The sequence below is a fragment of the Rousettus aegyptiacus genome, unplaced genomic scaffold (genome assembly GCF_014176215.1).
Source record: "Rousettus aegyptiacus isolate mRouAeg1 unplaced genomic scaffold, mRouAeg1.p scaffold_m13_p_10, whole genome shotgun sequence".
Lineage (NCBI taxonomy): Eukaryota > Metazoa > Chordata > Mammalia > Chiroptera > Pteropodidae > Rousettus > Rousettus aegyptiacus.
In genome coordinates, this window is record NW_023416285.1 from 21,271,390 (window position 1) to 21,284,205 (window position 12,816).

At 34.5% G+C, this 12,816-nt stretch overlaps 1 protein-coding gene across 1 annotated transcript in view; it reads left to right on the forward strand.

The window, feature by feature from the left end:
- Positions 1-1,161: 1,161 nt before the first annotated feature.
- The window catches only part of DTHD1 (death domain containing 1), a 56,992-nt gene continuing 45,337 nt past the window's right edge, over positions 1,162-12,816 (forward strand). The window contains exons 1-5 of the mRNA XM_016140734.2: positions 1,162-1,559; positions 3,513-4,116; positions 7,526-7,856; positions 10,322-10,501; positions 11,566-11,810. Coding sequence (XP_015996220.2) covers positions 1,289-1,559; positions 3,513-4,116; positions 7,526-7,856; positions 10,322-10,501; positions 11,566-11,810 — 1,631 coding nt within the window. The 5' untranslated portion in view covers positions 1,162-1,288. The remainder of the gene's footprint in view (positions 1,560-3,512; positions 4,117-7,525; positions 7,857-10,321; positions 10,502-11,565; positions 11,811-12,816) is intronic.

Here is a 12,816-nt window from a genome sequence, read left to right on the forward strand (position 1 = left end):
CTGGACCCCGCTCCGTGTCTTCTCTTTCAGACTCTAGGCCGCAGCAGCGTGGGCAGTCTTTCGGCCCGCGGCATCTGTTCTTTGTTCTTCATGCACTAGGCTTGTGTTTCCCCATCTTGTTTTGCAGGTGTCATGAGCTCTAAGAACCTTAGTGCTTAAGATGAGATAATGTGGTGCCTGTGGGAGGGAAACATTCCGCTCCCCTTTGGAAAGCTTTCGTTTCATTCCGGTACCTCTGAGAGATTATGAGCCTGTCTCGAATGCGCTGCCCTCTCTCTCCCTGGCTTTGTGTTCCCCCTTACTAGAAGAAGGGGGTTGGAGAGGAGGAAGCAGGCTGTTCTGGATTCCTCTGCACATCCCCAAGCTCCCCCTCTATCAAGTCTTGTACTGCAGTGGCTTCATATATAATGTGCCAACTGAGGGGCTGGTAGTGGTGAGAACTTGCTGTATCTGAATTTATTTAAACATGGTGAAGATTCCTTGTTAGAGCAGAGAAAGCCACTTTTTAGGTTTCTTTTCTTTTAGTGAAGGGGTATTTTATCCAATTAGAGGGAAATAATCAAAGAGTAAAGAGGCCAAATACCTATCTCAATCTCCCTGCAGATGTGCCATATAAGAAGGTACCAATTAAACTTACTTAATCAATGGTAATAGACTCTGGTCCAGCAAAAGGATATTTTTAAAAACTTTATTATTATTAAAAATTATAAATATATGCTACTTAGAATCGTAAAGACCCCAGATGTAACCATATCCAGGTCCAACAGTTATTAATTTTTAGCTAATCTAATTTCATCTATGCACCACTCACAGATTATTTTGAAGCACTTTAGACAACATATTATTGAATGCATTTTAAGTATCACAAAGGAATCTTATTAGCCATGTTGTTCAAACCATTTACCTTTGATTAATAAACTTCTCATGTTATTCAGAATCTAAATTTTCTTGCCTTGAAACTTGAAAAGTATGTGGGGCTCCCATAGTATGCTGAATGTGTAAGACTCACATAGAGAATGGGATTGTGGGAGCTAGCTCTACCTCTGCGATTAATCTATTCTGTACACAATGGCACCCAGGGTGCAAGAACGCCCCTCCTGTGGTCACCTAGTAACTTTTCACTGGTCAACAAGAAGCTGAATAAACTATTGTGCAGTGAGAAAGTGCTTGGCTAGCCGACTTGGATGATCTCCTAGATTTTAGGAAAAATATCTTTCGCCAAGTTCGTATTTGCTAAACCTTTAGGCTTTGCTGTTAGGAAAGAAGCATTTCACTCTTAGAGCATAAAATGGATACAGAAGACATGGGCTCAGGTAAACTAGGCCAAATATTGAAGCAGATTTGGAGACAAAACCTGATGCTAAAGCAGGCACTCGTGGGACCTAACTATTGTGAAGAGGCTGGTGGGGCCACTTGGATAGCCACAGTGGTCTTTCTGGGTCAAGAGCTCAGCGGGGCCCTTCATCAACTCTTGGAGCATACTACAGGGACTCTGCACTTTACGTGCCAACAGCTGTATGTACTGCTTGGCAAGGAGACTCGATGTACGTGGAAACAAGGCAAGTATTTGATTCATTCTTTCTCTAACAAATATCCATTGTGTAGCCACTCTGAGAGGGGCTAAGGTGCATACCAAGAAAGCTGAGAAAGAATCTCTGTCCACAAGAGACTAACAATATAATAGGGGAAATAAGGTGAGACAGATACACAATAGCATAAGGAACGTCGAGGCCAGCTTCATTAGAAACATATAAATAAAGTGCATTAAGAATTCAGAAGCAGGTAAGAGCCCATTTTTAGAGCAGGGATTTAGAGATTTTGCTAGAAAAAAATGTGGCATTTAAACTGAAGATCAAGGAGTGAATCAAATATAGGTGGCAAGAAACTGGAAATCTAGAAAGAGAATGCCAAGCAGCAGTGTTATTAACAGGATCCAAGACGTAGAGGTAAAAAAATATAGGACTATTTTGAGGCAAAATAAACAGTCTGTCTACATTGGAATATGATATCCTATTTTTAGATTTACTTGAGTTTGAATGTATTAGTTGCAAAAACACTGGAAAGCCTGGGGTAAGCAGGAATATGAAATTAAACACCCCCTTCCTAACACACACTGAAAGAAATACAGGTTCTTCAGAAAAGGCCCAGTTATGGATGCTGAGAAATATAGTACAGCAGGAAGAATGTGGTATCTGATGAATATGATCTCACACAACAATAGTCACTCGAGGTAAGAAGATGGGTGGTGTCATAAAATCCAATTCTAAATAATAAAGCGTCAAGGCAAGTGGATAGGTCTCATTAATCAAGTATCCAGGGAAGATAATGGTAAGAAATTCAGTCTAGAGGGCAGATAGTGGGCATCTGGGAAATCTGTCCGAAGGCAGCATGACAAAGAGACTACCAGCTGGAGCTCATAGCTAGGATCCAAGTCTCTTCAGATAATTGAATGTGGTCCTAGGCAACATAGAAAGACAAATAGTTATTCATAAAATAGTTATTCAGGTACCAGAACATGAGTTCAAAATAAAGACAGGGTCTCAGGTACAAGACAAAAAAAAAAAAAAAAAATGTCAGAAAGGGAGCCCAAAGAATAAGTCTAGATTAGTGAAAGAATGATTTAGTGATGATTCTAAAAACATTGAGCTATGGGGCTTAAAGTACACATTCCATAGTACTAAAGACTGGACAGTTGTTAAACCTGCAAAAATACATCAGGTGATCCTAGCTGTGAAGAGAGGAGAAATGAACAAACAGGAGAATGGTAAGAAATGGGGATGGAGTGAGAGATTATATCAAAATAGATCATGGTGAAAGTATACACTAGAGTGAATAGACTTGACTTGGTTTAGGAGTCCTTGAGTAGCCACTGCATTACCTAATCAGAGAAGCAATATAATTAGAGATATTCTTTGAAAGACTAATTTGAAAATTGCCAATGATAACAAATTCAGCAGGTGAAATAGCACAAACCTAATCCAGTTCTTATAACAGCAAACCAAATACTCAATATTGCACCCACACTAGCAGAAATAATGTAGCTATGGTATGCCTCTACCCAAGTCTCATCTGGAATGTTTTGTTAAATTTTAGCAAATAATGGTAAGTGAATAATTGATAAACTATAGTACATTCAATGGAGAAAGAACAAGTTTCAAAATCATACCAAATGAGAAATGGGAGATGTTGATTTCAATTGAATGGTCTTTTAGGGAGGTCATAATATCTGTCTTCAAATATTTAAAGAATTTTTACAAGCAAGGGGAACTAGATTTACTCTTTTTACAACCTTAAAAAGTCATTTGTCCCCAATTCCTAGATGTGTTAAAAGAATGATACTAGTACAAATGACTTCTCCTTCAGGAGGAAAATTGGCTTAAATGCCCAGTAAATATCTTCATAGGTTTTAAATGTTGTTTTGCCGTATCTCATTACATGGCAGTGGAGAAACATAATTTGGTTTAGTTTTGTATTTATTCTTTTTATGTGTCTATGTGTGTATGTGTGTGTAGAAATCATTACTTTCAGAGACTGCCTTATGAGAATAAATGAATATTTGGGGAGCACAGCTACACTTCTAAAGAAAGAAGAAAAAAAGATGTGTGATTTTTGCAGCATGCATGATGAATGTACTCCACTGCAGACAATGTCCTCCATTCAAGATATCAAAGCAACAGACACTGCTGCGAGAGGAGAACAAAATGTCATAGAAACGGCTAATGTTTCTTCCACAAATGGAGAGGAAAGTCATTACACAAACCAGGTCCAGTTAGCGTACATGAGTCTGGAGTTAGTGGAAAAAGAAAACAATATGTCCTTGAATGGTGAAGTAACAGGGCAAGAAGAGTCACAGAACAAAATGTTCCTAGATAATACAGAAAATGGTGATGATAAACAAATAGAACACATGACTGTTGAGAACACAAGTGGCAATGAGGAAGAGATGCATGACATAATTCAGACAACAGAAAGAGAAATTCAAGAGACCTCAGAAAACCAAAGAGAGGAGATTACCACATCTTCCATAACATGTGATGTCACCAATAAATATGCGAATAGTCTTCTTCCCAATGACTCAGAGAGTCCAAAGCAAAATAATAACATAATGGAAAAGGAGTAAGTAAACGCAATACGAGAAAACCTTATATATGCTTATTTATATGTATGTGTCTGTTGTTTTATACACATAGTATTTGTAAGTAAGCAAAGTTTTATATTTTCATTTTATATCTCCAAACAATATTGTAAATCAGTAGTTCAAGTTAAATTATTCCCATAAAAATTTAACAGCTGCTATAACTAATATCATTCATTTCTTATACTTTTAGGAAACAAACATATTAAATGTTTCTTTAAAAGAGAAAAAAATTGACTGTGAGAAAGTAGTTAAAATATGTAATTGTCCATTAAAGGGACACTTTAAAATCACTATTTTTTCAATTATAATAAGAAAAAAACTAGGAGACTATAAAGTATTCAAAGTTTAGAAGAGAATTTTCCAGCCTCAGATTTATTATATTTATATTCTTAAGTAAATTCTCAGATTTATTTTATTGATAAATCATCATGAATTCTTTAGAACTCCAGGGAGCTCATAAATAAGCTGTGGGAGGTTCTTAAAATTAAATGTATATTTTCATACCTATTTTATCTCTTTGGTTCAGAGCTTTCATCAGATTCTCAAAGACCCATGACTTCAAAAAGTGAGAAAGACTGATCTATTTTATGAATTATCTCCCCAATACAAAGGGGTAATAATCCATATTTGTTCAAATAAAATAAAATATTCACAAACTATTTCCCCAGTAAACATAACACCCTCAGAAAGCACTGAAAAATAGTGAAAAAATATCATATGTTTGGATGTCAGGTTTAAATTTTATCTCCTGTTTTATTCTTAACTAGTTCTATAACCTTTGACCACTTGCTTCATTTATTAGCCCATTTCCTTCTTTGTAGATATTACATATACTTCCTGGGATTATTGGTAAGGGCAAATGAGAAATTATGTAAAGGTCCTAGTACTCTGCCACTTTGCAGATGTTCACGCTCAGCTAAATGTTAGTGTTAATTGATTTCACCCCCAACGACCCTCACTTTCTCCACCTTCTACACACTACCACACTTCACTTATCCCCTCTCTGTCAAGATGTGTGATGCTCTTGAAGATGTACTATACCATTTTAGGACAACACCACAATTAGTTTATGATTGCAGGCAAGTCATTTTACTCACTTTGACATGAGTTATCTCATCTATAAAATGAAGAGGTTGAAACTAGTTTAGCTATGATATCTCTACAGGTCTGAAAATCTAATAAATTCTATAGATGTCCTAGGAGTACAATCAATGTAAGAAAGACCTCCATGGTTCAAGAGTTACAGCTCCTGCGAAAACAATTATTAAAGCAGCCAATATGTGTTTGCTCATTTCACTTGAGAAAAACATTAAGGCTGCAGATCCTCACATTCAGAAATGACTCAAAGTTGGTACTAATGAGTCATTGCTGAACCACTCCCTCTCACATCTACTTTAGGTGTTCCCTAGTTACTGATTTCCTCTTTGTGGCCTCCAAACCAATTGTGCTTAGCTTGCATATTTAAGATGACTACTCACTGCAATCCCTCAGACTAGGAGGCCACATGCCATGTAAAAGACGAGTGCCATAAACACAACCTCGCTCAGCATCTGTTGTGATCCCTTCCTGAATACCTTTTCGAAAAAAGCCTATCTCTTCTTGTGTAGTTGTCCTAGTGTGCAGACTCAAAGGGAAACAAAACTAGAATAAACCCATGAGATTATTTGAGTGGCTAGACCTGATCTATTTGGTTAAGATTAAGAGAAATAAAAGCAATTTGCGGTCTCCTCACCCTACCTCAACTGTCAGTTTTTTCTAAGAATGTATTGAGATGGTTCCCATGTCACAAAAGAGAGGCATTTTTGAAGTCATTTTTCAGAAGTCAAGTTATTTATTCTTGAAGGCTGGGTCACTATGTCTTCTACTAAATGATGTTTCATATTTTCTAAAGTATAATCACCATCATCAGAGAATACTCACACAGACCATTGGGCTGGATAATTTTCTATTCCTTTAAAATTTTTGGGTTTGGAATTGTAAATATAAATAAATGACCTTTGCAATTTCATTTTTTAAGACTACTATGTTAAAGTGTACTATAAAAATTCATTAATAATAGATGAAAATATTTAAAATCTGATTATTCTAAAACTGATTATTAATGCCATATTTGATATAGATCTTCTTAGTTCTCTTTGACATTGTCTATATATCAATCATTTCACTGGTATACAATGAGACGTAGGAACAAAAGGAGAAACTAAAGCTGGTAATTTTGATGCAGAGAGCTAACATTATTTAACACTCATTTTATGCTAACCCATTTTTAAGAAGCTTAAACATTTGATCTTATTAAATCTCCGCATATTGCGATTAGTTATTAGTTTCAGCTAATAAGCCCTGGAATAAGAAACCAGGGCTTTGGAATGATTTGAGGAAGTATGATATTATAGTAGAAAATTGGGCTTTTGTGTTAAAAACAGATAGATTCAATTATTGATTCTACAACTTTCCATTTGTGTTATCTTCAGCAAGATAAATTTTTTTAAACCTCAGTTTCCTAATCTGTAAAATGGTGATAATAATATAACAGCCCAACCCTATGTTATGAGGATTAAATGAAATAATATATAGCCTAAAACCTGGCACATAGAAAGAACTAAAATATTAGCTATTTTAATAATGATTACTGATTTTTAAGGTCAAATGAATAGCAAGTGACTGATCTCAAATGTGAATTTAAACCTACAGGACTATAAAATCATTGGCAAAGGTAATGATAAAAACAACAACAACAACAACAAGAGTAAAACAAATGATCAAAATAAGCTTTTGGTCAAAATAGGCTTTTGGATTGATTCTTTGAAGATTATAAATATTGTTTCTAATTACTTTGATTAGTTATAAGTTCACAGTACTTTTGCACTTTTCTCAGCTTTTTAAAAAAAATGAAATAAGCATCATCATTTGATCTAATGTGTTTGGATAATTCCAAAACCAGATATATATTTAGTCTCTTCAAAATTTAAAAAAGTATTTGGGTATTAGTATCTGGTTTATCAAGGAGCTACAGCGATCTTCAGATTCATATTGTGAAGTGAACAAAACTGAGGAATGAATCAACTACTTAAATAATAATAGTAACAACAATAATAATTAACATAATACCCACTATGTTTCAGGCATGGATTTTTAATTACTTAACATATAATAGTTCATTTAATTCTCAGCCTTCCTATGACATATATTATTATTTTATCATCATTATAGTTGAGGAAACTGAGGCACAGAGAGATTAAGTATGTTGCCCAAGGTCACAGAGTCAGTAAGCAAGAGAACTTGGATTCACATGAACATGTCAATATAAGATCTTAGGCTCTTATATACTTAGCTATACAATACGTAAATCAAATAATTGTAAAAATTACATCTTTTATCCCCCCGCAGGTTTCTTGATGTGCTGAGCGATGATACTGGTTCCCAAGTGTCTTGTTACATCACAGCATCATCATACATTTTACAACATCTAGAATGCCGAATAATTAATAGCATGAGTTCTTTAATAGTGAGTGATAATGAAGAGTTGGTTAGCAATGTCATCAGTGTGGAGTGCTCGGATATGGAAAAGAGAATTCCATTCCCAATATGCATTGCAATTCCATTTACTGCACGTTACAGGGGAAATTACAGAGACATCATGGTGAAAGTGTCTGACATAAGCCTTCAGTCAAGTTACCTAACCCCAAGTTCACTGGAAGGAATGAGAGGAAGTTACAAGGTTGGTAAATCATTGGCTACACCTACATTTACTGTTTGATTCTTTTTCTAAATATTACTTAGACTACCAGAATCATAGTGTAGATATAAATATAACATAAATTATTGGCCAAAGTTAGGGATAGAGAACTTGGGTCTAGAACCAGCAAATACTATATTTTCATTTGGGAAACAAAACCAACATCATGCCTTAGACTACTTTTACACTAACGTTTCTACACTGACGGACCTTAAGCTAAGAATGTTAGAATTTCCAGATGATAGTAGCTTTATTTTTATTATTCATGGGTTGGGAACATATGTTACAAACAAACAATCTTGTGCATGTGTGTGTATGATGCCTAAAGATAGTTATTAAGTCTATAAATTGTGTTTTGTCCGCACATGGAAGATAGTATATGTGGTTGATAGGAGGTAGGTTGTAAAGGAAGATTGACTGGGTTCGAAGTCTGGTTCTTACACTTTCTTGCTATGTGAACTCGGGTAAATCATGTAATCTTACTATGACTCAAGTTCTTTACCTGAGAAATGCACAACTAATAGTATCTATCTGCTTGGGTCATAAGGATGAAATGAAAAAATACTATACACTTATGAAGATAAAAGGAAGCTGAAAAACACATGTTAGGGGTTAATAAATTATCATTTTTCATTGTAGAATTTATTGTAATAACTCTGAGGCCCTCTGTGGTTACCAGTTCACATTTTTTGAAGAGAGACTATACACAAGTATTAAAGTTAGCAGAGAGGCGATATGGACTAAGTTTGAAGGTTCTGTGGATCACTGAACTGATTGTAAAACAATTAAAATATTTGTCTTTTCAGCTTTAAGTGAGTTGTCATTATTCAAAGAGGATAGGATATAAATGTAAAAAATTTCCATGCACACAACAAATTCTTTGCAACACATCTCTTTTTCTGGTTTAGGTCTTTTCTGAGTTACATATAATGTTATACAGTTGAATGTGAAAGCTAAGCCTATTCTAATTATTTACTCCAATTCATGCAACTAATACAGTTTCTATTTAGTCTAGGAAGCCTGTAAGTATAACAGCCCTTGATTGGGGCTTTTTAATCTTGGCCACTTTGTGTGACTGTCATAAAAGCAAAAAACTGCTCTTGGACATGAGCTTTTCACAATGGATACATAAGATGTTTAGCAAATGGATAATCAAAGCAAAAATGAAAACAAAAGCAAAAAAGAGACAGAGCGATAGAGAGAGAATCAGTGTCTACTGAAAAAAATAAAAGCATATACTTTTCTCTTTATATTATTCTAGTGGCAATTATTCCTATTTTTAACCCAAGAAAATTTAAACTCTGGATTCCTTCCAAATTTTTATGTGGTTTACACGACATTTAAGAATTCTAATTCTGGAGTCAGATAAATCACCATCAGAGTTCTGGTCAGGGCGCTCCCTTGCTTAAAAACTCTTCCGGTTCCCCAGCATCTGCCAAATATCCTTGAAACACAGGGCAACCATCAGCAGTTCCCAGAAGACGTTTTTTTTCTACCTCTCACCATTTTCCCTCCAGCCAATTAAGAACAGTCATCATGCCCTGGATTTTCCCAGCGACAGATTCACGCAGTGATATTGTGAAATCTTTTCCTTAGTCAGTTTTCAAATGATAGATTATTTTGCATTGTGATTGTCCCCGAAATGTTTGTGTGTGTCTGCACGATTATCCACTCATGCCAGGGTGGAGCCCAGCTGGCTGTCGGGAAAGCATGAATAGATTAAATTACTTCTAAGTCTTTCTTCTCATTTTAAGCTTTGGTGATTGTAGGAGTAGATAATTTTGTTTTCATTTATGTACTCAGTTCCTTTCTGTGTGAGTTTGAAAAAGCTTGAATATGTGCCTGCATATATGCATTACAAATTTAAATGTCACTATATAAAAAAGAAACACGAATGTGTCCCTTTCTAGTCAACTGCTCCCACTGCATGGAAGAGAGAAGTAGAGAAAATGACTTTACTAAGGGATTGTAAATTGTCTGAAGGAAGAATTTGCTGGCAGTACAGGTGCTTTAGTGTTTACCTAAACTACCTGAATGATGACTGTTCAGTCCTTAGAATGCCTAAAACAGTATTGAATCTTCTGAATAAAGGCTAATATTTAAAGTCTATTATGGATAAAGGAGGAAAGGATTCCAGAAGTAACTAATATTTGTTAAAGACATTGAATGTTATTGCCTATTATATAGATACAATTTCTCTTTGGAATTTAAAGTAAATAGATTTCTCTCTTTATCATGGAGTCCAATTGAGAAACTACTTATTATTTACTTCTATGTCACATCTTGAAAGGACCATCCGTTTGGGATTAAAGGAATTACTCTCAGTTGTGGGAGACTACAGGGACAGCATATGGATTTTTTTTTCTCAGCCACAGAGTATTTACAGTATATCCCCCAGAAAAGTGCTGTATTAATGTCCTTATCTTAATGTCCTTCAATTCATACAGGGAACTTGTGCTGAAGTGAAAGTTTACAAGTTGGGTATCTTTTCTGTTGTGTCTTGCTTAAAGAAAGAGTCCTTCACAGTAACAAAGAAAGGCCTTACTCTTAAACCAAGCATGGATTCTCGAATATCTTTAAATTACCCTCCAGGAGTTTTCAGCTCATCAGTGCTTATACAATTAAAGGTAAAGTCCCTTCTCATAGATTTTGAGAGTCATCACATACGGTCCTAAACAATGAAGAAGATACAAATATTTAATAAAATCATAAACAAATTCCTATACTTTTAACAATCTAATATACAGTCTTATCCGTGATTAAGTGATGATTTGAAACACACTGAATCTCATTTCAAAATAAATCCCTGCTTTAACTGAAAGGTTTTTCTAGCTACGTTTGTGTTATTTTATTTATGATATTTATTAACAAGTTATTGAGTACCTATGACAGAATTGATGCCAGGCATTGGACATTCATATGATTCAAAATTTCTACCAGAGAGGATAGCAAAAAAGAGACCAATAAATTAAAATATTTATAATTTTGAATGTGTGGTTATATTTAATTATAAAACAGCCTTACTGGGGAAGGATTTTTTAAAAGAATATATGCAAACACTATTTGTAAGGTGAATAATGCTGTATCAAGCTACCTTTTAGAAGATATTTCCTAAATTTTCCCTGTCCTTATAGCCTGAACTTTCCCCTACGCTCTCCTATATCTCTCGGTCGTTACTATAAGTGGTAAGCAAAAAAGAAAAGTTGGTAAGAAATCATTTTATAAATAGTTAAGTTTTATAAATATTTTCCATAAACTTTGAAATTTTAAAATTAGGTTAGCTTTTTAAAATTATTATTAGCCATTCTTATATGAGAGGAAACACGTAAGTAAATATAGTCTGTTTTTCTAGTTTCTAAAGATCTCTTGATCTAACAATAGTCCTAATTAGAAATTATGTAAAACGTCTATTTTGTTTTCTAGGTCATTTTGTTGCCTATAATTAAGAATGTTTCTCAGTTATTTATAACAAAGGGTAGGGAACCTAGTTTTCAGAAGGACTTTGTAAAAAGGGTCCAAATGCTGTGCTCTTTTATAGACGAATTCACCGCTAATTCCAGCCAACAGTGTATAGAGAAATGTATTAAAACTATGTTCTATCAAATTTTGAAAAAATTAGTTTAGAAATGTGCTGATACTTTGCATCTTTCACTATTAAAATATAAGAATATATATCTTTTTCTTTGTTTAGGTCCAACCTGTTGACCCATCTCTAGTGGCTTATTTAAAAACACAGCAAGATACTTCCTACTCTGTAGTATCCACAAGCCCTCTGATTCATGTTCAGCAGCCATCAACACATCCTTTCCAGAAGCCAGTCACTGTATTTCTACCTTGTTCTCCACAACCTGATAAAACAATTTTGGGGTCTCAACTAGATCATAAAAGAGCAGCTAGAGCCACAGCAAATAGGATTGTACCTTTATACCTCAACCGGTGAGTTAGACTCTATCTCCAACTGACTTGATGGTAAACACAGAAATGTAAATAATTAAAAACATAATCAGATGTTTTGTACTTCAAAATCAGTATTAAAATATTATGAAATATTTTTCATATAAAGATAACATTTTGCGGATCTACGAAAGGTAATGATTTTAGCTGTGATGGGCCCAAAAGTATGCTATGCAATACAGTTGATACAAAAGAGGTAAAATTAATCCTTGCTTTCAAAGAATTTATGATATAATTAACTGTGATTTTAATTTCTATATTTAAGAGTGTTATGTTGGTGTAGGAAAAAAATGAACCTGACCAAAACAAATTAAATTTGAGTCTATATTTGTCATATAGGTGGATTCTTCCATCTCCTAACGTTCATAATTAAACAAAATCTATATGTATGTATGTATGTGTGTGTGTGTGTGTGTGTGTGTGTGTGTGTATATATATATATATATATATATATATATAGAGAGAGAGAGATAGAGAGAGAGAGAGAGAGAGAGAGAGAGAGAGGAGGGGGGATGCCAGCCTGAGTGAAATCAGAAATGAAATGCCAACAGCAAGAAGGGTACACCAAATAATAGTAATTTTGATCTTAATTCCCGTTTTTTTATTTAATACTTATTTTATTTTCCTAATGAAAAAAGCAGAAGGGAATTTTTCTGTTCTCTGGTTCTAAAGGGATTTTTTTTTTCCCTTTGAAAAACCAGGAGAAACAACTTCAGACACTTAATTAAAATAATAACTACTATTAATTGAGAAGCTACTGTGTGCCAGGTTTCTTATGTATATAATTCGTTTAATCTCCCCACCACCTCATCTTCATTTTATCAGTGAGAAGACCGAAATTCAATGAGATTAAGAACTTGTGTAACTGCAAATGGTGTAAACTTGGTGGACTCACGTAGCTATTTCTAATAATAGACTTTGTGTGGCCATCATTTATTTAGTTTGAGGATGGAAGGCTAGAAATTGAGAAGTGGATTGTTTGTTCTTT